Source organism: Taudactylus pleione, unplaced genomic scaffold (genome assembly GCF_031769625.1).
Source record: "Taudactylus pleione unplaced genomic scaffold, aTauple2 ptg000148l, whole genome shotgun sequence".
NCBI lineage: Eukaryota > Metazoa > Chordata > Amphibia > Anura > Myobatrachidae > Taudactylus > Taudactylus pleione.
Window position 1 is genome coordinate 2962941 of NW_028284550.1, and position 26966 is coordinate 2989906.

At 47.7% G+C, this 26966-nt stretch overlaps 1 protein-coding gene across 3 annotated transcripts in view; it reads right to left on the minus strand.

Annotated features, from left to right (window-relative positions):
• Window positions 1-26966, minus strand: part of LOC148522296 (SLAM family member 5-like) — an 87267-nt gene that overhangs the window by 37628 nt on the left and 22673 nt on the right. For all 3 annotated transcript variants that reach the window (XM_088474178.1, XM_088474177.1, XM_088474176.1), the window contains exon 2: window positions 13949-14257. In XM_088474178.1, the coding sequence (XP_088330304.1) occupies window positions 13949-14257 (309 nt within the window). The remainder of the gene's footprint in view (window positions 1-13948; window positions 14258-26966) is intronic.

Consider the following 26966-nt stretch of genomic DNA (forward strand, 5'->3'; position numbering starts at 1 on the left):
TTACTGACGTATTTGATCCTCGTGTCAAGTTGTTGTCTATACAGTATTTTTCAGGGACTGTGTTGTGCCTAACAGGCATATCTTTGCTGGGCCACGGGTGTAGTGTCTCTATCCCTGCAGGGCTTGGGTACCTGGTCAAAGGACCGCGACCTGCTCACGGGGTGCAGCTAAGCCCATATCCCAATTGGGGGGTCACTGGCGAAAACCATCCTGTGGGTTAGACTCCGCACCTTTGCCCAGGTCTCGCCAACACTCAAGACCTGTGGATGAGGAGAACGTACATCCAGGCCCCTCGTCTCCGTTTCTTTCCCCAACTGAGGCCCACCATGTCCTCTTCTCCAGTTTCAGGCGTGACAGTTTGTTCAGGCCCAATGGAAGCTGCAGGATCCCAAGGTACTGGGTCTCTGCAAGAGTTGACCTCTCGGATGGACAACCAGGAGGCGCAACAACAACAAGTGGCTCAGTACTTACAGGAGCTCTCGAGGCAACTGGTTTCGATCCAAACCACTTTGGCTTCTATTCTCCCGGTTCCCCCGCCTGCGGTTCCTGTACCTTCTCCATCAGGTCCTCCACCGGTGGTTCCTACTCCCAAACACCGACTACAGCTTGCCACTCCAGAAAGGTTTGATGGCGGCCCCAGGCGGTGCCGCGGGTTCGTCTACCAATGTGAAATCCAATTCGAATGCCTTCCCCAGAACTTTCCCACGTCTCGGGCCAAAGTAGCATATGTGATTTCATTATTAACAGGAGCAGCATTAGACTGGGTCTCCCCTTTATGGGAACGGGCCGACCCCATCGTATCTACCTACGAGGAATTTGTTTCCGCATTTAAGAGAATTTTTGACGAGCCAGGCCGGTCTGCTTCTGCATCCTCTGACCTCCTCCGAGTGCGACAGGGCACACGGTCCGTGGGGCAGTACGTAGTCTAATTTCAGACCCTGGCATCTGAATTAAAATGGAACGAGGAAGCTCTTAAAGCGTCCTTCCTTCATGGACTCTCTGAGAGGATGAAGGATGAGCTTGCCTCCAGAGATTTGCCGGAATCCTTCGCTGACGTTATCTCTCTCTGTATCAAAATTGACCTTCACCATCGGGAAAGATGGGCTAGTAGGGGGAGAGGTGAACGTCTACCAGTCCGCTCTTCAGCTGTTAGTCCGCCTATACCCACCCTAGCTAGTGAAGACGAACCAATGCAGGTCAACAGAGCCAAACTCACCCAGGCAGAGCGCAATAGACGCTTCCAAAATAAATTGTGTATCTACTGTGCTGCACCTAACCACATTCTGAGGAATTGTCCTTTACTTGCGGGAAATGCGAAACCCTGACTGAAGTAGGGAGCATTCAGTTGGGGGTTATTCTCAAGCCATCCCAATTATCCGAAAGTCTTTTAGTAGTGTCCCTTTCCCATAAGTCCAGGACAAGAAAGGTTCACGCTTTGATTCTGGTGCTGCTGGTAATTTTATTGCAGAGAGACTGATTCACACCTTGGGTATCCCAGTCGTTTCCCTACCTAATAAATTGTTACTGTCTGGTATAGATGGTAAAACTCTGGTGGGGTTACCCATTTCTTCACTCTCTCATCCGGTGTCTGTCCAAATTGGGTGCCTACATCATGAAATGCTGGAATTTTTTGTGTTACCCGAATCCTCCTATGAGCTGGTAATAGGGCTGCCCTGGTTGAGAAAACACAATCCTGTGTTCAACTGGGATGCTATGCAAATTCTATCCTGGGGTTCACAGTGTTTCCAAGATTGTTTGACCAAGGTCGTTCCGGTATGTAACCAAGCGTTGTTTGCCAACTCGGCTAAGAAGTCCCTTCGACCAGAGTCTTCTAAACATTCCCCCCAGCCAAGCTTGCCCGAGGCTTATCAAGACTTCGCTGACGTATTTTGTGAACAAGCCGCAGATAAACTGCCTCCGCATCGACCTTGGGATTGTGCCATTGATTTGCTTCCGGGGAAAAGTCCTCCACGTGGCCGTGTTTACCCTTTGTCCGTACCTGAGAACACGGCCATGGAGGAATACATTAAGGAAAACCTTGCTAAAGGATTCATTCGGCCTTCTTCTTCTCCTGCAGGGGCAGGTTTCTTTTTTGTAGGGAAGAAGGATGGTGGACTCCGGCCCTGTATAGATTATCGAGGGTTGAATCAAATCACCATAAAAAATCGGTACCCGCTGCCTTTAATTTCAGAACTGTTTGACAAGGTTCAAGGGGCTCAGGTTTTCACGAAGTTGGATCTACGTGGTGCCTATAATCTGATTCGAATTAAGACCGGGGACGAGTGGAAGACCGCGTTCAATACCAGAGACGGACACTTTGAGTACCTCGTAATGCCCTTCGGTCTTTGTAATGCACCAGCTATTTTTCAAGGTTACGTCAACGAGGTCTTCCGGGATATTCTTCATAAATTTGTCGTGATTTATCTCGATGATATTTTAATCTTTTCCAGAGATTTACAGAGTCATTGTCTTCATGTACGGGAGGTATTGTTCCGCCTTCGCACTCATCACCTCTTCGGGAAACTTTCCAAATGTATGTTTCACCAAACTTCAGTACCTTTTTTAGGCCATATTATCTCCGGGGGGACTCTCCAGATGGACCCTGATAAACTAAAGGCAATCTCTGAATGGCCCCTGCCTACGTCATTAAAAGGTACTCAGCGTTTTCTAGGATTCGCAAACTTACAGGAGGTTTATTCCACACTTTTCTACACTGGTAGCACCCATTACCTCCCTCACAAGGAAAGGAGCCAATCCTTCTAAATGGTCTGTTCCAGCAGTACAAGCCTTTCAAAACCTAAAAGATGCCTTTTCTCGAGCTCCTATTCTCTGTCAGCCTCAAATAGACAAACCATTCATTGTGGAGGTGGATGCATCCTCCGTTGGAGTAGGCGCGGTATTATCTCAGTCTGCTGAAGATGGGAAGATGCATCCTTGTGGATTTTTCTCCCGTAAATTTTCCCCCGCCGAGAGAAATTATATTATTGGCGACCAAGAACTTCTAGCCATGCGCCTAGCCTTAGAGGAATGGCGGTTTCTTCTGGAGGGGGCCAAATTTCCCGTCACAATTATTACAGACCATAAGAATCTGATCTATCTACAAACTGCACATCGGTTGAATGCCAGACAGGCGCGATAGTCACTTTTTTTTTCTAGGTTTGATTTAAAACTCCAGTTTCGTCCTGGTGTGTTAAACAAGAAGGCTGATGCATTATCTCGCTCCTTCATGACTAATTTGGAGGAGGAGGAGTGTTCTCAAGTTCGTTCCATTTTTGACCCAATTGTATTTGCTCCTACTCAAGTAGTGTCCTTGCCACCTGGGAAAATTTTTGTACCTCCTAATTTACGTAAAAAATTGCTGGTTTGGGCTCATGCATCCTTATTCGCAGGTCACACTGGAATCACCAAGACCTGCCAGTTTTTACTTCGATCGAACTGGTGGCCAACCATGAAGAAGGATGTCACTGAGTTTGTCCGCTCCTGTATCAAATGCGCCCAACATAAAACTCCACGTAGACAGATGGTTGGTCCTCTTCGTCCCTTGTCTATCCCAACTGCTCCTTGGACCCACATCTCAATGGATTTTATTTCCGAATTACCTCGGTGCAAGGGACATAACACGGTATGGGTGGTCGTGGATCGCTTTTCTAAAATGGCACACTTTATCCTGCTCGTTGGCCTTCCTTCTGCTCCTCAATTGGCAAAATTTTTTATTCGAGACATCTTTAGATTACACTGTCTCCCCAGGGAAATAGTTTCTGATCGAGGTGTTCAATTTACAGCCAAATTCTGGAGAGCCCTGTGTAGTTCCTGTGGAATCAAACTGAACTTTTCCTCAGCCTACCACCCACAGTCAAATGGCCAAACGGAAAGGGTCAATCAAGAGCTGGAGACCTTCATTAGGCTCTTTGTGTCTTCTTCCCAGGATGATTGGGTGGACCTCCTGCCATGGGCAGAGTTTTCGCATAACTTTAAATTTCATTCTTCCTCTAAATCCACTCCTTTTTTTACGGTTTTTGGTAGACATCCACGAGTTCCAGATTTCCAGAAGCTTCCGTCTATAGATGTTCCAGCTGTGAATCAAAAGATTCAATCCTTCTCAGTTCTTTGGAATAAAATTCACTTATCTCTAAAGCAATCTTCTAGGAATTACAAAAAATTTGCGGACAGGAAACGTTTGGCGGTTCCCCTGTTGAGAGTCGGGGACAGGGTCTGGTTATCTTCCAAAAATATCCGCTTAAGAGTCCCGTCCATGAAACTTGCTCCGCGTTTTATCGGTCCATATCGTATCATTAAGATAATCAGTCCAGTAACTTATAAATTGGAACTTCCCTCTCAAATGAAGATTTCAAATACTTTTCACGTCTCTCTTTTACGGCCCCTGGTGCTCAATCGTTTTCAGAAGTGTTCCCCTAAATTGCCTCAAGTCAAGACATTTCAAGGCACTGAATTTGAGGTGGAAAAGATCTTGGATTCCCGGCACAGATTCCACACCCTTCAATATCTCATTGATTGGAAGGGCTACGGCCACGAGGAAAGGGCCTGGATCAGAGCCTCTGATGTACACGCTCCGCGACTAATCCAGAGTTTTCATAGGCGATTCCCAGATAAGCCTGGTGGGTGTTCAGTGCCCACCCTTAAAGGAGGGGGTACTGTCAGGGCTCAGCCGGGGATCGGCGCCCGCTTACCGCACCGCCGGCTTCCCCTTTCTTCCTGGGTGGTCGGTCGGCCTGCGCGACGGCGGGGGGAGAAGCTGAGGATTCTCCCCGCTTGCTGTGGCTTCCTGGAGGGCTGGTGTCCGGCATCTCTAACCCGGACATGGGCGCCGCCATGACAGTCGGCCCATGTGACTGGATCCTCCCTCCTGATTGGTTCATTTCCAGCTGATGCTGTGCACCTGTCTAAGGGTTCCCCTGGGTATAAAACTGTCCCACAGGCTATGGGAAATTGCCTGAACAACGGTTGTCTCCTAGCGTGCCTTAGTGAGTTCCCGGTCCAGGTTCCTATTCATCGTACAGCAGCAGTGTTACTACCTTACCTGTGTGCCTTAACATTTCCGGTGAATACCCGTGCAACAGTGATACCACCTTTTCCTGTGTGCCTTTACGTCTCTGGTGAATACCCGTGCAGCAGTGATACCACCTTTACCTGTGTGCCTTAACATCTCCGGTGAATACCTGTGCAGCAGTGATACCACCTTTTCCTGTGTGCCTTTACGTCTCTGGTGAATACCCGTGCAGCAGTGATACCACCTTTACCTGTGTGCCTTAACATCTCCGGTGAATACCCGTGCAGCAGTGATACCACCTTTACCTGTGTGCCTTAACATCTCCGGTGAATACCCGTGCAGCAGTGATACCACCTTTTCCTGTGTGCCTTTACGTCTCTGGTGAATACCCGTGCAGCAGTGATACCACCTTTACCTGTGTGCCTTAACATCTCTGGTGAATACCCGTGCAGCAGCGTGATCATCCCCACCTGTGTGCCTCACGTCTCCCGTGGACATCCGTGCTACAACATTTACCACCTCTACCCGTGTGCCTTCTATCTCTGGTGACGTCTCAAGTAACCGTGAGTCGCTTCCCACTTTGAAAGCCTTACTGACGTATTTGATCCTCGTGTCAAGTTGTTGTCTATACAGTATTTTTCAGGGACTGTGTTGTGCCTAACAGGCATATCTTCGCTGGGCCACGGGTGTAGTGTCTCTATCCCTGCAGGGCTTGGGTACCTGGTCAAAGGACCGCGACCTGCTCACGGGGTGCAGCTAAGCCCATATCCCAATTGGGGGGTCACTGGCGAAAACCATCCTGTGGGTTAGACTCCGCACCTTTGCCCAGGTCTCGCCAACACTCAAGACCTGTGGATGAGGAGAACGTACATCCAGGCCCCTCGTCTCCGTTTCTTTCCCCAACTGAGGCCCACCATGTCCTCTTCTCCAGTTTCAGGCGTGACAGTTTGTTCAGGCCCAATGGAAGCTGCAGGATCCCAAGGTACTGGGTCTCTGCAAGAGTTGACCTCTCGGATGGACAACCAGGAGGCGCAACAACAACAAGTGGCTCAGTACTTACAGGAGCTCTCGAGGCAACTGGTTTCGATCCAAACCACTTTGGCTTCTATTCTCCCGGTTCCCCCGCCTGCGGTTCCTGTACCTTCTCCATCAGGTCCTCCACCGGTGGTTCCTACTCCCAAACACCGACTACAGCTTGCCACTCCAGAAAGGTTTGATGGCGGCCCCAGGCGGTGCCGCGGGTTCGTCTACCAATGTGAAATCCAATTCGAATGCCTTCCCCAGAACTTTCCCACGTCTCGGGCCAAAGTAGCATATGTGATTTCATTATTAACAGGAGCAGCATTAGACTGGGTCTCCCCTTTATGGGAACGGGCCGACCCCATCGTATCTACCTACGAGGAATTTGTTTCCGCATTTAAGAGAATTTTTGACGAGCCAGGCCGGTCTGCTTCTGCATCCTCTGACCTCCTCCGAGTGCGACAGGGCACACGGTCCGTGGGGCAGTACGTAGTCTAATTTCAGACCCTGGCATCTGAATTAAAATGGAACGAGGAAGCTCTTAAAGCGTCCTTCCTTCATGGACTCTCTGAGAGGATGAAGGATGAGCTTGCCTCCAGAGATTTGCCGGAATCCTTCGCTGACGTTATCTCTCTCTGTATCAAAATTGACCTTCACCATCGGGAAAGATGGGCTAGTAGGGGGAGAGGTGAACGTCTACCAGTCCGCTCTTCAGCTGTTAGTCCGCCTATACCCACCCTAGCTAGTGAAGACGAACCAATGCAGGTCAACAGAGCCAAACTCACCCAGGCAGAGCGCAATAGACGCTTCCAAAATAAATTGTGTATCTACTGTGCTGCACCTAACCACATTCTGAGGAATTGTCCTTTACTTGCGGGAAATGCGAAACCCTGACTGAAGTAGGGAGCATTCAGTTGGGGGTTATTCTCAAGCCATCCCAATTATCCGAAAGTCTTTTAGTAGTGTCCCTTTCCCATAAGTCCAGGACAAGAAAGGTTCACGCTTTGATTCTGGTGCTGCTGGTAATTTTATTGCAGAGAGACTGATTCACACCTTGGGTATCCCAGTCGTTTCCCTACCTAATAAATTGTTACTGTCTGGTATAGATGGTAAAACTCTGGTGGGGTTACCCATTTCTTCACTCTCTCATCCGGTGTCTGTCCAAATTGGGTGCCTACATCATGAAATGCTGGAATTTTTTGTGTTACCCGAATCCTCCTATGAGCTGGTAATAGGGCTGCCCTGGTTGAGAAAACACAATCCTGTGTTCAACTGGGATGCTATGCAAATTCTATCCTGGGGTTCACAGTGTTTCCAAGATTGTTTGACCAAGGTCGTTCCGGTATGTAACCAAGCGTTGTTTGCCAACTCGGCTAAGAAGTCCCTTCGACCAGAGTCTTCTAAACATTCCCCCCAGCCAAGCTTGCCCGAGGCTTATCAAGACTTCGCTGACGTATTTTGTGAACAAGCCGCAGATAAACTGCCTCCGCATCGACCTTGGGATTGTGCCATTGATTTGCTTCCGGGGAAAAGTCCTCCACGTGGCCGTGTTTACCCTTTGTCCGTACCTGAGAACACGGCCATGGAGGAATACATTAAGGAAAACCTTGCTAAAGGATTCATTCGGCCTTCTTCTTCTCCTGCAGGGGCAGGTTTCTTTTTTGTAGGGAAGAAGGATGGTGGACTCCGGCCCTGTATAGATTATCGAGGGTTGAATCAAATCACCATAAAAAATCGGTACCCGCTGCCTTTAATTTCAGAACTGTTTGACAAGGTTCAAGGGGCTCAGGTTTTCACGAAGTTGGATCTACGTGGTGCCTATAATCTGATTCGAATTAAGACCGGGGACGAGTGGAAGACCGCGTTCAATACCAGAGACGGACACTTTGAGTACCTCGTAATGCCCTTCGGTCTTTGTAATGCACCAGCTATTTTTCAAGGTTACGTCAACGAGGTCTTCCGGGATATTCTTCATAAATTTGTCGTGATTTATCTCGATGATATTTTAATCTTTTCCAGAGATTTACAGAGTCATTGTCTTCATGTACGGGAGGTATTGTTCCGCCTTCGCACTCATCACCTCTTCGGGAAACTTTCCAAATGTATGTTTCACCAAACTTCAGTACCTTTTTTAGGCCATATTATCTCCGGGGGGACTCTCCAGATGGACCCTGATAAACTAAAGGCAATCTCTGAATGGCCCCTGCCTACGTCATTAAAAGGTACTCAGCGTTTTCTAGGATTCGCAAACTTACAGGAGGTTTATTCCACACTTTTCTACACTGGTAGCACCCATTACCTCCCTCACAAGGAAAGGAGCCAATCCTTCTAAATGGTCTGTTCCAGCAGTACAAGCCTTTCAAAACCTAAAAGATGCCTTTTCTCGAGCTCCTATTCTCTGTCAGCCTCAAATAGACAAACCATTCATTGTGGAGGTGGATGCATCCTCCGTTGGAGTAGGCGCGGTATTATCTCAGTCTGCTGAAGATGGGAAGATGCATCCTTGTGGATTTTTCTCCCGTAAATTTTCCCCCGCCGAGAGAAATTATATTATTGGCGACCAAGAACTTCTAGCCATGCGCCTAGCCTTAGAGGAATGGCGGTTTCTTCTGGAGGGGGCCAAATTTCCCGTCACAATTATTACAGACCATAAGAATCTGATCTATCTACAAACTGCACATCGGTTGAATGCCAGACAGGCGCGATAGTCACTTTTTTTTTCTAGGTTTGATTTAAAACTCCAGTTTCGTCCTGGTGTGTTAAACAAGAAGGCTGATGCATTATCTCGCTCCTTCATGACTAATTTGGAGGAGGAGGAGTGTTCTCAAGTTCGTTCCATTTTTGACCCAATTGTATTTGCTCCTACTCAAGTAGTGTCCTTGCCACCTGGGAAAATTTTTGTACCTCCTAATTTACGTAAAAAATTGCTGGTTTGGGCTCATGCATCCTTATTCGCAGGTCACACTGGAATCACCAAGACCTGCCAGTTTTTACTTCGATCGAACTGGTGGCCAACCATGAAGAAGGATGTCACGGAGTTTGTCCGCTCCTGTATCAAATGCGCCCAACATAAAACTCCACGTAGACAGATGGTTGGTCCTCTTCGTCCCTTGTCTATCCCAACTGCTCCTTGGACCCACATCTCAATGGATTTTATTTCCGAATTACCTCGGTGCAAGGGACATAACACGGTATGGGTGGTCGTGGATCGCTTTTCTAAAATGGCACACTTTATCCTGCTCGTTGGCCTTCCTTCTGCTCCTCAATTGGCAAAATTTTTTATTCGAGACATCTTTAGATTACACTGTCTCCCCAGGGAAATAGTTTCTGATCGAGGTGTTCAATTTACAGCCAAATTCTGGAGAGCCCTGTGTAGTTCCTGTGGAATCAAACTGAACTTTTCCTCAGCCTACCACCCACAGTCAAATGGCCAAACGGAAAGGGTCAATCAAGAGCTGGAGACCTTCATTAGGCTCTTTGTGTCTTCTTCCCAGGATGATTGGGTGGACCTCCTGCCATGGGCAGAGTTTTCGCATAACTTTAAATTTCATTCTTCCTCTAAATCCACTCCTTTTTTTACGGTTTTTGGTAGACATCCACGAGTTCCAGATTTCCAGAAGCTTCCGTCTATAGATGTTCCAGCTGTGAATCAAAAGATTCAATCCTTCTCAGTTCTTTGGAATAAAATTCACTTATCTCTAAAGCAATCTTCTAGGAATTACAAAAAATTTGCGGACAGGAAACGTTTGGCGGTTCCCCTGTTGAGAGTCGGGGACAGGGTCTGGTTATCTTCCAAAAATATCCGCTTAAGAGTCCCGTCCATGAAACTTGCTCCGCGTTTTATCGGTCCATATCGTATCATTAAGATAATCAGTCCAGTAACTTATAAATTGGAACTTCCCTCTCAAATGAAGATTTCAAATACTTTTCACGTCTCTCTTTTACGGCCCCTGGTGCTCAATCGTTTTCAGAAGTGTTCCCCTAAATTGCCTCAAGTCAAGACATTTCAAGGCACTGAATTTGAGGTGGAAAAGATCTTGGATTCCCGGCACAGATTCCACACCCTTCAATATCTCATTGATTGGAAGGGCTACGGCCACGAGGAAAGGGCCTGGATCAGAGCCTCTGATGTACACGCTCCGCGACTAATCCAGAGTTTTCATAGGCGATTCCCAGATAAGCCTGGTGGGTGTTCAGTGCCCACCCTTAAAGGAGGGGGTACTGTCAGGGCTCAGCCGGGGATCGGCGCCCGCTTACCGCACCGCCGGCTTCCCCTTTCTTCCTGGGTGGTCGGTCGGCCTGCGCGACGGCGGGGGGAGAAGCTGAGGATTCTCCCCGCTTGCTGTGGCTTCCTGGAGGGCTGGTGTCCGGCATCTCTAACCCGGACATGGGCGCCGCCATGACAGTCGGCCCATGTGACTGGATCCTCCCTCCTGATTGGTTCATTTCCAGCTGATGCTGTGCACCTGTCTAAGGGTTCCCCTGGGTATAAAACTGTCCCACAGGCTATGGGAAATTGCCTGAACAACGGTTGTCTCCTAGCGTGCCTTAGTGAGTTCCCGGTCCAGGTTCCTATTCATCGTACAGCAGCAGTGTTACTACCTTACCTGTGTGCCTTAACATTTCCGGTGAATACCCGTGCAGCAGTGATACCACCTTTTCCTGTGTGCCTTTACGTCTCTGGTGAATACCCGTGCAGCAGTGATACCACCTTTACCTGTGTGCCTTAACATCTCCGGTGAATACCTGTGCAGCAGTGATACCACCTTTTCCTGTGTGCCTTTACGTCTCTGGTGAATACCCGTGCAGCAGTGATACCACCTTTACCTGTGTGCCTTAACATCTCCGGTGAATACCCGTGCAGCAGTGATACCACCTTTACCTGTGTGCCTTAACATCTCCGGTGAATACCCGTGCAGCAGTGATACCACCTTTTCCTGTGTGCCTTTACGTCTCTGGTGAATACCCGTGCAGCAGTGATACCACCTTTACCTGTGTGCCTTAACATCTCTGGTGAATACCCGTGCAGCAGCGTGATCATCCCCACCTGTGTGCTTCACGTCTCCCGTGGACATCCGTGCTACAACATTTACCACCTCTACCCATGTGCCTTCTATCTCTGGTGACGTCTCAAGTAACCATGAGTCGCTTCCCACTTTGAAAGCCTTACTGACGTATTTGATCCTCGTGTCAAGTTGTTGTCTATACAGTATTTTTCAGGGACTGTGTTGTGCCTAACAGGCATATCTTCGCTGGGCCACGGGTGTAGTGTCTCTATCCCTGCAGGGCTTGGGTACCTGGTCAAAGGACCGCGACCTGCTCACGGGGTGCAGCTAAGCCCATATCCCAATTGGGGGGGGTCACTGGCAAAAACCATCCTGTGGGTTAGACTCCGCATCTTTGCCCAGGTCTCGCCAACATTCAAGACCTGTGGATGAGGAGAACGTACATCCAGGCCCCTCGTCTCCGTTTCTTTCCCCAACTGAGGCCCACCACGTCCTCTTCTCCAGTTTCAGGCGTGACACCCATTTTCTTCCAGTAACAGCACCCCCATAAATCTCTATGGGAATGGCAAAAACTGACAATTTATCGTACAGCGAGAAGATTAACATTTGGCCGTTGTGTCTCTTGAAGCTAAAGTCATCTTTGGATGTACCGTAGTTAATCATATAATCTTAATAAAAAAATATCCAGCTATTTTTGTCGTAACGCATGTGTAATGTACTCTAGAAGCCGTGGAGACAGTTGCCGAGTTATTTCTGGCCAATCCTTTATCGGTAACACTATCCCAACATAACTTCACAAATTGCAGCAAACTAAAGGAAATATATTGTTGGTGCAATAACTTTAGTAAGCGTATGAAATTGGGGAGACTTTGGAAAGCAGACCCCATAATATGCACACGGAATGCTATCTGTCCAAAGAGTAAATCAGTAAGAACTGTGGTTATTATTTTATTTTTCTCTATACATGAAAGGCTGCACATAGTTACCATTGGTAATTATATTTTTGTTTTTTGTGTATCATAAACAAAATCCACATATTATTCAGAAGTAAAATGTTTAACTTAATGAGATTACATTTTTCCTTTCTACACATTTACCAGCCTTTAAGGACGAGGATTAGTGATTAGGGACAGACAGCGCCTATCAATCAGTTGGGCATTGATAAAGCTTGGCAAGAGGAGAACAGACTCGATAAATAACATGCGTCACAGTAGTGGGGTTGGTGGTATCAAGCAGTGAAACAACTGGACCGCTCATAGCATCCAATCAGCTTTGAGGTAGCACTTATCGAGTACCGTTTAGATACAGATGTGTCCTCAAACATCTAGCCTCCTTAAACAGTTTTTCTAGTTGCTCCGTGACGTGACTTGATAGCGCAGAGCGTCTTATTGTGCGACTTTTTCCTTTCAAATGTGTCTTATCCGCACAGCAGCTTCTGCTGATAAAGAGAGATGCAGCTTGTCTATATTCTGTGTGTGACTGCGGCTGTATCTGCATGCAAAACGCTATGTTAACAGACGCATTTCCAGGGAAAAAGTCGTACAAAAAAGATGCTCGGCTCTACCGAGTCACGCGGCTCTCACGCGTTATGTGGTAACACGACTTGTAGCGCACAGAGGATTGATATATGTGGACACATCTGTACAAGCTGATTGGTTGCTATGGGCAACTTCTCCACTGGTCCATTTCTCATCTCTTTTCACTGCTGGATACATCAGCCCCACTATGTCTTTTCTTTATCTACTGTAGTAATAAAGTATTAGTCATCGCCGCAAAAGGGCAGACATGAATATGCAGGTCCGTGTGTTCTGCAGATGGATGGATAAACCTGAGGGGAGAAGGACTCATAAGCATTGGGATAATGGCCCTCATTCAGAGGCGTTCGCAAGAAGCGATCACTCTCTATGAATGAGGGCGTGCGCTGCCTTTTTTAAAGTGTGGCCTCCTGGTTGCAAGCTAAGCTGTAGGTTACCACCCACGGCTTAGCTTGTGACCAGGGTGATGGTCGCGATGGTCATCACCATCGCGACCATCGGGGCTTACGACGAGACCCTTAGGTTGGGTCTGGGCACTCGTAAGCCCCAGGGAGCTTCCTGCTCTGTTTGAGCAGGAAGCTCCCCACTGACATCATTGATGATGTCAGTGGGGCCGCCCACAAACGGCAGGCGTTCGCATGGGAACACCTCCATTTGTGCTGCCAACCCCCCCGGCCCGCCGCCTACCAAATGGGGCGAGTTGTTGATCAACATCAACAGCCACCCCTTTGGTAGCGAGCTCCGAAGCGAGAGAGCTTCTCTTTTGCTCTGGGGCTTGCGCACGCGCAGTGCGCCCACTGCGCGAGCGCAGAACTTACCATCGAGTCGATTGCGAGCGCATCGGCGCTCGCGACCGACTCTGAATAAGGTCCAATGTCTCAGCCAGGTTACACTTGTTATGGAGGTGCTGAAAGGGAAGATAAACAGACAGACAGCACAGTATGACAGTAGGTTCTTATGTGACGCCCTAGAGAAGACTGGAAGAGGAAAAGTGTTAGCTGTGCTATAACTGACAATAATGTGAGTAGTATGAAAGAAGTGAGGACATTTTTAGTCATTCCAAAAAAGTTAAACTTTTTGATTATTTACATATCAAGGTCTTCTGGATAAATTATTAACCATTACCGTGCTAATTTTGAGTCTGACGCAAAGTGGCTGTATTCGCCGGCAGCTGCAGAAGCAGTATGCAAAAACTCGCCATTTGTGCCTGTGCACAGAGATCCGTCCGACTCAGTCAGGCCCTAAGGGTAGATTTGAGCAACTTCTCCACTTTATCTCTCCAAGGCTTAATACATCTCCCCTTTATGTTCATTTATTCTTGCTGCAAATAATTAGTTGAAAGTCTATAGTATTAGACCCAATGACTGAGGGATACGTACCAAACACAGTGACATTATATGCTGAGTGATGCTGTTCTCCATCTGTACATGTTATGGATACAGTGTAGAGGCCACTGTCCTCCATTCTCAGGTGTCTGATCCTCAGTGAGGTCCCATTGTGCAGCATCTCCAGCCTCTTATGAAATTGCTCCTTTATTATGTTGAGATGAAGATTGATGTAACTGGCCATTATGTAGGTTTGGAAATTCCAGTAGACTCCAGATACAGAACATGTCCCATCCACAGACTGTGACAGATCCACGGACAGGTTCATCACACCAGTCACATGTAGAGGGACGTCCTGTTCTCCTGTACACAGTATATAAATGGGAGTATAGGTCGGTCAGTATTTACATACGCAGTGTCTTATACATACAGTATCTCCTACAAATAAAATTATTTAAACTGTATCCATATAATGTAATAACTATTTTGTTCACTCTGTAAGCTCGATTTGTAGAGATGTAAAAAGCCCTTTATCATGTCTGCATTTGATTTAAGAATAGGTGTAACACACATACATCTATGATTCCTTTAGCAGTCATCAGTCTTCCATCAAATGTTGCTTTCCAGAAGCATGCACTACATAAAGCCACAGTATTCTAACTGTTCTGCATATTTTGTTTATTGTATCAGAATGGTCTAGGGGTCCAGTTGTCATTAAATATTTGCAGCTTATTCCCCGGAAACACCCAATATTGGGGGGTAACCGCGAATATGTAGTATCACCCCCATGTATGAAGGAGGGACAGCAGCAGATATCCGATACCTGCTGCGATCCCTTCATTCCCGCCTGCAGCCGCCTCCCCCGTAGGTTTCTGTGGGGGGTGCGATGCTGCCAGATTTGCCAACATCCAGAATGTGAAGCATTCAGGAGCTTGCCCCCCCCCCAGCTAACGCCATCTGAAGATATCATTAGCTGTTGTAGCCTATGAGCTGCACTTCGCATAATTAGCCGACAGAGGGTTCTCCTGGAACCCTCCTCGGCAGTGGTGGCGGCACATGTGCAGCAGCACTCCTGGCACATCGCAGGGACAGGCTCCTTTCAGAGCCCCTGGCCCTGTGGGTACCGGGTAATACATTCTAGTGATATGATCGCATCTTGCATTGTGATCATGGGGGTTGTAATACCATGCCAAGATCACATTGCAAATTGAATAAATGGGCCCCCTAATGTGTGAGTAGGAAGGAATAGATATAAACAGCACATCCCATAAAGTGCTGCCTCCTCCTGTGAGTGTACCTCCGACCCTGCACTGTACAACGATCTTGGGTCCTGATTCAGAGCCGGACGCTAATGCGACCGCAACTACGTCTCCGTACACAACGCAGTTTAAAAAATATGTTAATGTTAGCAAAGATCACCCGAGCATAAAGACGCCCACTACTGCCTTCTCACCTGCGTGAAAACTACGCATACCTACTTAAATATCGGTACCATCTGCGTATGCCATTGTAGTGGCTAATTTATGCACGCCCACGTAACGGCGTTCAAACGGCCAGGCACGCCTGCATTTCGCTAACCACCCCATCAACACCCCCAAACGGTCACTTCCTGTCAATCAATCTGCAGTGGGCCTCCGTGGTCTGCGTGAACGCACAGCGAACACACTGCTACCTTCGCGCACGCACGCTGCGATGCATGCGCAATGGCAAATAATCGCTCAATCTGCGTGCGAGTTGCAGTTGCGTTCATCTCTGAATCAGGCCCTTGGTGTGTAACTTAGGGCCTGATTCAGAGCCGCTCGTAAGCAGCCGCTCGTTCGTTCCGAGCGATGTTTGCACAACTGCGCATGCATATGGATCGTAATACGCATGCGCGAACCAGTCAGTGCGGCCGAAAATCGTGTGCTCGCAAAATAGCGAATGCCTGCTATTTTGAGTGACAGAATGAGGCGTATGTGGGTGGTAACGGGGGAAGGTGCTTGAAAACGGGGAGTGGAGATCCGAACGCAGGCGTGCTTAAAGGTCAAAACGGGCGTTTTATGGGTGTGCATATTTAAAACAGCAGCGTCATTGACCACGTCACTGGGTTATTTTATAGTCAGAACTGCTCGCAAAATTGTGGTAGCAAACACCAACCCCAAGAATAGCGAGCAGTTCATACCCTTGTCGATGTACTAGTTTAATCTAATAAATAGCGGACATGACGTAGGATGCGAGCGGCCAGGGGGCGTATTTTTCCAAAAAACGACTGCAAGTTTTGTTCGCTCGTTCAGACATAGAGGCGTGAACAGACCGCAAACAGCGAACGGTTCATTTGAATAGCCACCCCTTGTTTTAGAACGAACGACCACAAATAGCGAGTGGCTCTGAATGAGGGCCTTAGTTATGTAATTTATATTAGCATATGGTAAAATATACTGTTTGGATGTCGGTATGTTGTTACTGACAATTTATAAATACTGTGTCCAAGTAAACAGTTTAATTTCCTTGCATCATCCCCTCAAGGGGCTCCTCTCTGCATTTTAATTACACCTTTCACCTATGTATCACCCTTTAACACATAGCTTTTGCCTTATTTATTCTTATTAACACTCATTAAAACCTTAGCCTCTCACAGGTGCTGCCCTGGGGTGGCTGGCCTTCATCTGCTTTTTGCGGTTCCGCTCCCCAGACTATGACTAAGTATTAGGGACCTCCAGTATCAGAGAAGCTGTGACGTGGCTTAGAGGCTTAGCCGTACTTTTGCAAATATATGCAACTGAGATCTCTGAATTATCTACCACCATGTAGTTTATTCAATTTTATTGCTGCTATATCTTTCCGAGTGCTGAGGAATACCCCTTGCTGTTTCTTGTATAGAATAACCCCTCCCTTTCATGCACCTGAGTGATATTACTGAAGTGATTGAGCAGCTACCAACATGTACTGCTGTTTGCGAGGTTTAGGTAGGTAATTTTGTGAGAGTTTAAAACTCGCATTCTATCGCTAAACTCACATTTATTACAAATCGCATCCTATTACATTTAGTCCTTGGTGTCTGACGACATGTTAAACCATCTCACAGACATGGTCACTGTCGACCATGTGGCCAGAAACCACCAAATTTACCAATATGTTGATTTATCTATAGAATGCCATACTCCTATTTGGGATAAATAAACATTACAAATGCTAAGCAGAGTAATTCAACTCCACAGGAGAAAAATTGTTGTGTGACTTCTGGTTGTATGTCTTTGAGAAGTGCCCTTCGGCTAATTCCCATGTATATATTACAATAGATGATTATGCATTGTGAGAAGCACTAAAGTTACTAAACTTTAAGGGGTATATTTATCAAAGTTGATTTTGGGTGATTTTGCATTTGATTTGAGCATCAGAAATGTACTAAAGTCAAAATCAATTATAAAACCGAATCCCCTTCATGTCTATCATCAAGACAACTGTACTTTTACATAGACCAACATGGGATCCCCTGATTTACTAATATTCGATTTGTAATCGAACTCAAAATCCCAAAAACAATAGAGCTGCATCATGCTGGCGATTTTAGCATGAGCAGGTGCCAGTTACATAGAAACATGCACAGATCAGTGAGATCCGTGCATGCTCCTGTGTGAAAAAAATCTATTAAAAGTGTAATATTAAAAAAAACGATGTGGGGTCCCCCCCTAAATGCACAACCAGCACCAGGCTTTTCTGAGCCGGCCTGGTTGAGAAAGTACAGGGGAAAAAAAGACGTAGGGTTCTCCCGTATTTTCATCAACCAGCACCAAGCTTATTTAGCCAGCCCTGGTTTGGAAATACAAAATGAGTAAGGGTCTTCCGTATTTTCCAAAACCAGCACAGGACTCTTTCTAGCAAGGGTGTAATGCCGCAGCTGTGGGAACCTTTCACCAGTCCCCTGGACAAATCATTATTACCTGACCGCTAGTCAGCCCAGGCTGGTGATCCCTGTGGAGGTGGGGACCCAGGGCACCCCAGGCCTGGGTTGATAGCCCAGGGCTATCCCTGGCATCCCTGGGCAGTGCGTGCCGGGTTGATTGTGTCAAAAAATAGATAAATTAATATAATTTTTACAGTAGAACTAGAGGTCCCAGCAAGTCTCCCCCACATGCTGGTACTCTCCCTCTCCTTTATTCCATCTATTTATCTTTCCTTCCTTCCACCTCTGTGTCTCCCATCTTAATCCCATATTTCTCTCTCCCCCTTAATCCCACCTCTTTCCTACTCTTCCTCCAATCTAACTCTCCCCATCCTCTCATCTCTGTCTTTCCTCCTCATCCTCCCACATCTCAATCCCCCTCTTCCTCCCATTTATCTCCCACCCCGTGTCCCTCCAATATCTCTCCCCCTGTCTTCCCATCTCTCTCTCTGGAGCCTATTCATCAAAATGAAATGACCCGGTCACCATGCGGAAACGTTAGTTTCCGCATATTTAAGCCTACTGGGCCATTCATCATCAGGGGTCCGAAAAAGACCCCCTGATATTCAGCAAACTCTGAAAACTGAAAGTTTTCGGAGTTTGCTTCCCAGAACAAGCGCCATCTTCAGACAGCGCTTGTTCTCGGATCCCCGCTCTTTCCTATGGGAAGGAGTTCCGGGGATGCGAAGAGGGATCCGAGCGCATCCCACTGCCAACACCTCACTACCTCCCCTGCGGCTGTGTACATACGTGACCCGAGGTCACGCATGTGTAGCTGGGACGATGGGGAGGAGGTATGTAACGCAGCGACTTCTGTAGCTGCGATACTAACCGAGAGGACAGCTGCTTTTCCAGCTGCACTGGAGCAATGACGAATTACTCCGGTGTCACGCTTCCCCCGCTGCGAGTTGGATACTTAAGTATTCCTAGCAGCGAGATGATAATAGGCCCCTCTATCTCATTTCCCTCCTCCTCTCCTCTTCCCATCCTCTCTCTCCCTTCTTCTATCTATCTCTCCCCCTGTTCCTTCTTCACTCTATTTTCTCCTCTCATATCTTTCTTTCACCCTCTTCCTTATGGGCCTCATTCCGAGCCACACGCAACAGCGCACACAGCAGCAGCCTCTACTGGGAGTCGCCCATCTTATAAGTTTATGCAAACATATAAAAAAACACAGCTGTCCCGTCGTTCAGTATCACTGCTAAAGAGTGACATGGAGCCGGCCTGATGATCATGCATGCGCACGGCAGCCAGTCTCGCAGTGTGTAGGCGGCACACGGATCCCTCCTGGCAACTCCAGACCTCCTTACCCTAGAAAAGAGCAGGGCACCAGTAAACAACGCCATCTGAAGATGGCATTGGCTCCCACAGGCTAGTTCTGAAAACTTTCAGTTTTTGGAGTTTGCTGAACATTAGGCTGATTATGAATGGGCTCGTTACTGAAAACATACAGAAACTAGCGTTTCCGCATGTGTAATGTCCCCCTAAAAAAGCCTGATTAATATATCCCGTAGTGAGGAAATAGAAATAGTATTTTAATATGTCTGATTTATGGCAAGCTGGGTGGCCGGTCATCATTATGCTGTCATGATGATGGGCCTATTTTTATGTGGGTCTGCAGTCCCACCCACCCTATTGGTAATCTGGCCCTAGGTAAGAGTGTGACGTAGAAGATGCTTGTTCTGTTGCATTGTCAAAAGATATCTCCCGATTTTCAGAAGGAAAGTCCTGATTTGTGGATTTTGAAATGGGCAGTTACATTCAAAAGTGGCTATTTCTGGGCAGGGTTTTGATGCGTTAGGCGTGGGTATTATTTGTCACCAATATTGCATGTCATACTTGCCTACCCTCCCGAAAATCGGGTGCCGCTCCCGACCTCCCGGGATGGCAGGCAAGTCTCCCGGCTGCCGCCGACCCCTCCTGTCCCACCGCAAATCTCCCGGCAGCGAAGGGGGTTGGTGACGCGATTCGCGTCATTTTGGCACCGCCCCCCGCTTCACACTGCCTGTATTATCGGCAGTGTGTAGCGGGGGCGGGACCAAAATGACACGCTCGCTTGACTCCGCCCCCGCCCGGAAAAAAACCTTGTCTTGTCGGCCCCGCCCCCGTCTGCTGGCCACGCCCCCCCAGTAATGCCGATCTGGCTGCTCCCTCCCGGAAGGGGCAGCCAGATAGTCGGCATGTATGTTGCATGTCTAAATGTTGGGTGGTATGAGTAAGATGGCTATATGTCATACGCAAGTTGAAACATGTACTGTATGACCACATTTCCTCCATCTTACTGAAACTCTTGTCAAAAAACTTTATAGAAGTTTACGCCATTGCAGGCTTGTCCTAACCTTTTATAGCAAGCAAACATTACCCAGCTGCTGGATGCTGACACACAGTTAGCACCAATTAACTGACAGCAGGGAGACTACACTGAAAATAAAAACACAACTTCATTTATAAACATGCAATTGGCTCATCAGAATGAGCAAATTATTTTTAAAGTTCACATTGGGCCTGATTCACTACCGATCGCAACTGCGATTACGCACGCAATCGGCCGATTGTTGCCCTCTGCGTATGCATCGCAGTTCGCGTGCGTGATCCGGCCATTGTGATCGGGACTGCGATCGCAGTGACTATGCAGGCCCATCGCAGAGCAACTGACAGGAAGTGCCTTTTGTGGGAGGTGACCGGGAGGTGGTCGGCGAAACGCAGGCGTGCTAGTGTGTTCGAACGCCAGTACAGGGGCGTGCATAATTTATCCACTGCGATGCCATACGCAGCTTGAGTGCAAGTGTGCGTGAGGCTCCAATTGTCGATGTTACCGATGGTTTCGCAGTCTTGCTAAGGCTTATTGATGTGTGTAAGGTAATGTGGGCGTCCCTATGTAGTGATGCAACAGCACAGCGATCTCAATGGGTTAGCATATCATTGCAGCCAGACTGTGAGCGTAATCGCAGTTGCGATCCGTAGTGAATAAGGCCCTTTGTTTGTATCTGCCTTCCCACCACCCAGACTCCTGTGTCAGCTAACCAATGGGAGTCTGGGGACGGTCAGATACACCAGAGAGGCCGATGATCGGTCTTCCTGTGGCTGTGATACACGCCGCTGATCCTCGCCGGTAATGTCACCGTTCTGGTAGAGTCCCGGTAATACGAAGAAGCGTTTACAGATACAGATTAGGTGTTTTCATTATCCTGCTCCTCTCTATTAGTTTTGGACTGCGCTGCAGCCTCACCATCACAACCGCCAATGGAGAGGATAGAAAATCGATGGTGCTCCCCTGGGTTGTCCATGCTGTGGGGTGGCTCTGTGGTGCTGGTGGACCCTAGGAGAGATGCAGCCAACACCAGGTGGCTTTCCAGCTGCACAATTGTAAGCATCTGTGGTGCGCCCAGAAAGTAGAGGGAGGTTGTTCGTGCTAAGGGTCTCATTCAGAGCCGCTCGTAAGTGGCCATTCGCTCGTTCGGAGCGATGTTAGCACATCTGCGCATGCGTACGGATGGTAATACGCATGCACCTACCAGTCAGTGCGGCCAGAAATCGTTTGTTCGCAATATATAGCGAATGCCTGCTATTTTGAGTGACAGGAGGAGGCATATGTGGGTGGTAACAGGGGAAGGTGCTTGAAAACGGGGAGTGTAAATCAGAACGCAGGCGTGCTTAAAGGTCAAAACGGGCGTTTTTAGGGTGTGCATAATTAAAATAGCAGCGTCCTCGAACACGTCACTTGGTTATTTTATAGCCAGAACTGCTCGCAAGATTGTGGTAGGAAAAACCAGCCACAAGAATAGCGAGCAGTTCATACGCTGTTCGATGTACTCGATTAATCTATTAAATAGCGGACATGACGTATGGTGCAAGCGGCCAGGCGGCGTATTTTTCAAAAAAACAACCGCATGTTTTGTTCGCTCATTCAGACATGGAGGCGTCAACAGACCGCAAAGAGCGAATGGTTCATTTGAATAGCCACCCCCTTTTCCTGAACGACCGTCCGCAAATAGCGTCCGGCTCTGAATCAGACCCTAAGTGTGCCCAGGGAGGACGGTGCTAAGTCAGCCGGACAAGGTTGGGTGGGGTGGTAGGTGTTTCCAGTGAGAGGATGGGGGAGCGAAGTGTGCCCAGTAAAGGGGGGGGGGGTGCTAAGTGTAGTAATAGCATATTAATGATCATATATATTAACTATCAGTAATGAAGCCTTTTTTATTTGGGGGTACAGTTATAAGGAGGAGAATATAAGGGGCACAGTTGATTAGGGATGAGAATAAAATAATGAAACTTGGAACCATCGATGTTTTGCTTCTCGTGTGTTTATTTTGTTTGTTCGCTAAAGGAAATTTTTGCCCCGGGCTCCATTTGGTCTATACCGGCAATGTGTACACAACAGATGTGATGCTTTGCAGCTGACAGATTATGATGACATGACTGATATTTATTACACACACCAGTGTGACAGGAGGCAGGAGCCTCACATGATTACTCTGTAGTGCAGGAGGGAACCAGCTCCATCCACTACCTAACGAGCTCCCTGACCCCCTTCCTCATCATTATGTTACACCTGTCATCAAGGCTTGCTTTAGCTCAGGTGGGACACTGACAAACATTAAGTATTGGGTCCTTCAGTTCTAATAAAAAAGCAGAGCAGACTAATGGGTGGTTAGAGGGGGTGCGGGAGACTTGCCCACTTTTCCGGGCGGCTGGGAGCGCCACACAAATATCCGGGGGCCTCCCGGATGTTCTGGCATTCTGGCAAGTGAGGATAAAACATTTTAATGTGTAAAAGTTTTATAAAAAAAATTTATTTTGCTGTATAAAATTGTATAGATTTTTACACTCTATGTTGTTTATGAAAAAATTGGAGCTGAATGCCCATGGATCACCCTTACTGCTCCATGCCAGTATTGCCATGGTGAATGAATGTCACTCAGGTGCCACAGTGCTATTTGTTTGTTAAATTGTGTTGATAAATGATTTTAGATCACGTTAGTGCAATTACTTCACTTCTAACACACGGCAGGGATGGGCTTCTATCCGAGTCCCTGTATGTGTATTTTAATACATTTGGGTGATATTTAATTTCTTATTGCTATGATTAGCACCAAAAATAATAGTGTCTAGTCTTGTGCAGAATCACTCTCCCTCTTCCCCCCTCACGTAAGCCTCTATTTATTAAGCCTCTATGTGCCCGTATGGGAGGCCAACAGTCACTACAGTGTGTTGCCATTGAGTATGGCCACCTCACAATGCCGGGGTGCCAACACCAGTGAGTATGGCCACCTCACAATGCCGGGGTTCCAACACCAGTGAGTATGGCAACCTCACAATGCCGGGATCCCAACACCAGTGAGTATGGCCACCTCACAATGCCGGGATCCCAACACCAGTGATTATGGCCATCTCACAATGCCGGGGTTCCAACACCAGTGAGTATGGCCATCTCACAATGCCGGGGTTCCAACACCAGTGAGTATGGCCACCTCACAATGCCGGGATTCCACACCAGTGAGTATGGCCACCTCACAATGCCAGGATCCCAACACCAGTGAAAGAAAGTGTAAACTGCAGCTGTTCATGCGTGCAGACTATTACTAGGAACTGAGAATTACACCCACGATACAGACAAAGGAGAAGCCTACGTACTTAGTAATTGTAAAAATAAAAGAGAAAGTGTCTGGGAATGGTGCACTGGGAATGAAACTATCACTGTTAATAAACAATGAATATTATTAGAAATAATTTGTATAAATTGACAGTGTGTATTGAAAGAAAAAGTAATGTGATAAGAAAATACTGTATATAGTCAGCTGCCTGCCTATTACTTGTGTCTTTTATCAGTTTGTCATATAGATGCTATGGGGCTTATGTAATAGGGTACGAGCTGCAGTCGCTAAGGGAACTCCTGCCAGTCTTCCCATATTTTTAAAGCGGCAATCATTTTAAAGGCAAAACCAAGCTGCTGCCGATGACAGGTAAGAAGGAGGTGGCCCCTCCAATAAGTAATTAGTACCTTTACCCCATGGTCCCCCTGTGTGTAGGCTTTTTTTATTTTTATAAAACCTTTGCAGATTTTTTTCTACTGTGACACATACTTGCCTACACTCCTGGAAGTTGTGGGAGGCTCACGATTTTTCGGGTAGCCCCCCGCACCTCCGGAAGTGTAAGCAGATCTCCCGCATCCTGCCCACTTCCTATTGAAGCGGGCAGGATGAGGAGATTTAATGGTGAATTTGCTGGTCCGCAAGGAGGGGGAGGAGCTAAAAGTAGCGCTTTGTGTCATTAAGACACGCCCCCTCGTTGCGGACCCATGCATCGTGGACTTTTCCAAGGAAAGAGGCGGGGCCTAATTACTCCACACCCGCCAATCCAGCAGCAGCAGTTCTCCCAGCTGCTCCCGCAAAAGAGGACTACAAAGTCGGTAAGTACTGTATGCTGTGACAGCAAACCTTATATAGTTGGCTTAAAGCGCAGACTTCTTTCACATTTGCACCTTACCACATACTCAGAGCCGACCCAGGCCCCATTACACTCAGGGGTGTGGGGGTGGCCTAATTGCAGGAGGCGTAGCCATGTCCCTCTCAGAAAAAACAACAACATAAGGCTGCGTGCCGACGAGCAAGGAGGGTGCTGTGACCCTCTCAGCCAGGGGAAGGCACTATCAGTGCGATCACGTTCTCCACGCCCCCGTATCCCCCATATCGAGCACCTTCTATCGCTATGTCGACCTGGTTGTGCTCTCCTGGAGGGAGCAGCCAGAAAGTCTGTAACAATGTCTTACCCCATTACGTAGCTGTTATATAACTAGGTAACTGCTTTCTGTCTCATTTACAGTTGGATGGGAGTCATTTCTATGACGCCTCTCAGGCGTAGCAGTACCCGTCCTCTCCAGCGCAGCGCGCGGAGGTGTGGCTGACGCACTCTCCCTCAAATGCTATGTCAGAATTAAGCATTATTTTTGGTGCTAATCATAGCGATAAGAGAGTAAGGATCACCAAAATGTATTAAAATACACATGCAGGTACCAGGGGGGGACTAGGAAACCCTCGGTGGACCCCACCCCCTCCTATAGGAATCAGGTTTCAGATTGTGCACTTGAACTATACATTATACATGTGTTACATTGTACTGCACAGGACTATGGTGCATTTTCTTCAATGCATTAGTGTTATTATTCTGGTACATTATCATGCATGCACTAGCAGTATTCACTATATATACATTTTTAAAGGGGCCCTGACCATGCACTCTCTAATTGTTAGCCAAGGCTCTGTGGATGCTGGCCACACCCCTAAGTATCCACCCCCCTACCACTGCATTCCCCCGGTGGGCTCTTCATGCCCCAGTGAAACACTGTTAATTAGTTACAATTCTTTAATTTATTTTAAATGATATAGGTGTTATTAATGATACTCTATTAAATACAATATATATTTTATGTTATTCTGTGTGTCTTATTAATATAATAGCCATACTTGCCAACCCTCCCGATTTGGTCGGGAGCCTCCCGAAAATCGGGTGCCGCTCCCGACCTCCCGGGAAGGCAGGCAATCCTCCCGGCTGCCGCCCACCCCTCTTAACCCCCCCGCACTTACCTTAGAAACTCCCGCAGCCGGGGGGGCCGTGACGCGATTCACGCCGAATTGCGTCATTTTGGCACCGCCCCCTGCTTCACAATGCCTGTAGCATCAGCATTGTGTAGCGGGGGCGTGGCCAAAAAGATGCAATCGTGTGGCCCCGCCCCTGCTCCGCCCACAAACGCGCATCACCTGGCCGGCCCTGCCTCCTTGCAATGGCCACGCCCCCCCCTGTAATGCCGATCTGGCTGCTCCCTCCCGGAAGGGGCAGCCAGAAAGTCGGCAAGCCTTATAATAGCATTCCCTGAGATTCAATTCTCAACTGCTGTAACCGTATACACACAGTCTGAAGGTAATTTTATATAATATTTTTAATAATTTAGTTAATCAAACAAAGCTTGTGTACATCATGTAGACAAAATTAATTTATGTTTCATATACACCTTACACGCAGCCTGCAGGTAATTTTATACAATATTTTTAATAATTTTTGTGCAAGTTTGTGTAGGAACGTGCAGTCAGGGTAGGCAGGGGAGACAGAGCCTCCCCTGTAATACTCCTGAGATTTGATATAAAAATTATTAGAATAATACAAAGAAGATATTTATGTTTATTGTAATCATTTTTATAGTTAACACTAACCAGCTTTGTGGAGCTCCCTGGGACTGCAGGGAGACGAGAGATGAGGCAGCACCAGTTCAGCCTCGTTTCTGTATAGACATTGCTTGCAGAGGTGGGGGCGGGGCCACACCACGGGCAGTAAGCTGCACAGAAAGAGAGCTAATAGAGGCATGCCTCTGAGTATGGGGGGCGTACCTTGAGCACTGATGGACACCTTGGGTGTGTCATGTGACCAGGAAGTGCACTGCAGTGTTTAGATATCAGAGCTCACTCAGCAGCAGCAAGAGAATACACAGTGGCCCTGATTCAGAGCCGCTCGCAAAAAGCGACCACCCACAGCTTTTGCGAGCGGCCAGGTGATGGTCGCGACCATCGGGTTTGCGACGAGACCCTTGTGGTAGGGTCTCATTCCCGCAAGTCCCAGTGAGCTTCCTGCTCTAATAGAGCAGGAAGCTCACTACTGACATCACTCGTGATGTCAGTAGGGCCGCCCTCAAACGGCAGGCGTTCCTTCTGGAACGCCTCGGTTTAGCCAGCCAGCCACCCACCCCTCCCCACCTACAAAACGGGGTGAGCTGTCAACATCGACAGCTGCCCCGCTTTGCTGCGAGCCCCGTAGCGAGTAATTTCACGGTCACGCGCGCATATCGCTTGCTAGCTGGTCCAAGTAAGGCCCAGTGATGCAGGTAGGAGAATCAATGGACACTGAAGCTTAGTGTAGTGAGGAGAGAGTTACAGTGAGTAGGGGGTGAGACAGGCTCCCAACACTCAGACCCATCTCCATGTGTGCCTCCCCAGCCATTGACCTCACCGCACGTCACTGTGTTTGTGTACATTAAACCATCAGAAAGCAAAAGGTGTCACTATCTCAGTCACGCTCTTAAAACTCCGTATTTCGGGAATATCTGGATATAGGAGACTAAACCTGTAACATAAATCCCTTTCCTGCTGAACAGTACAGTATACT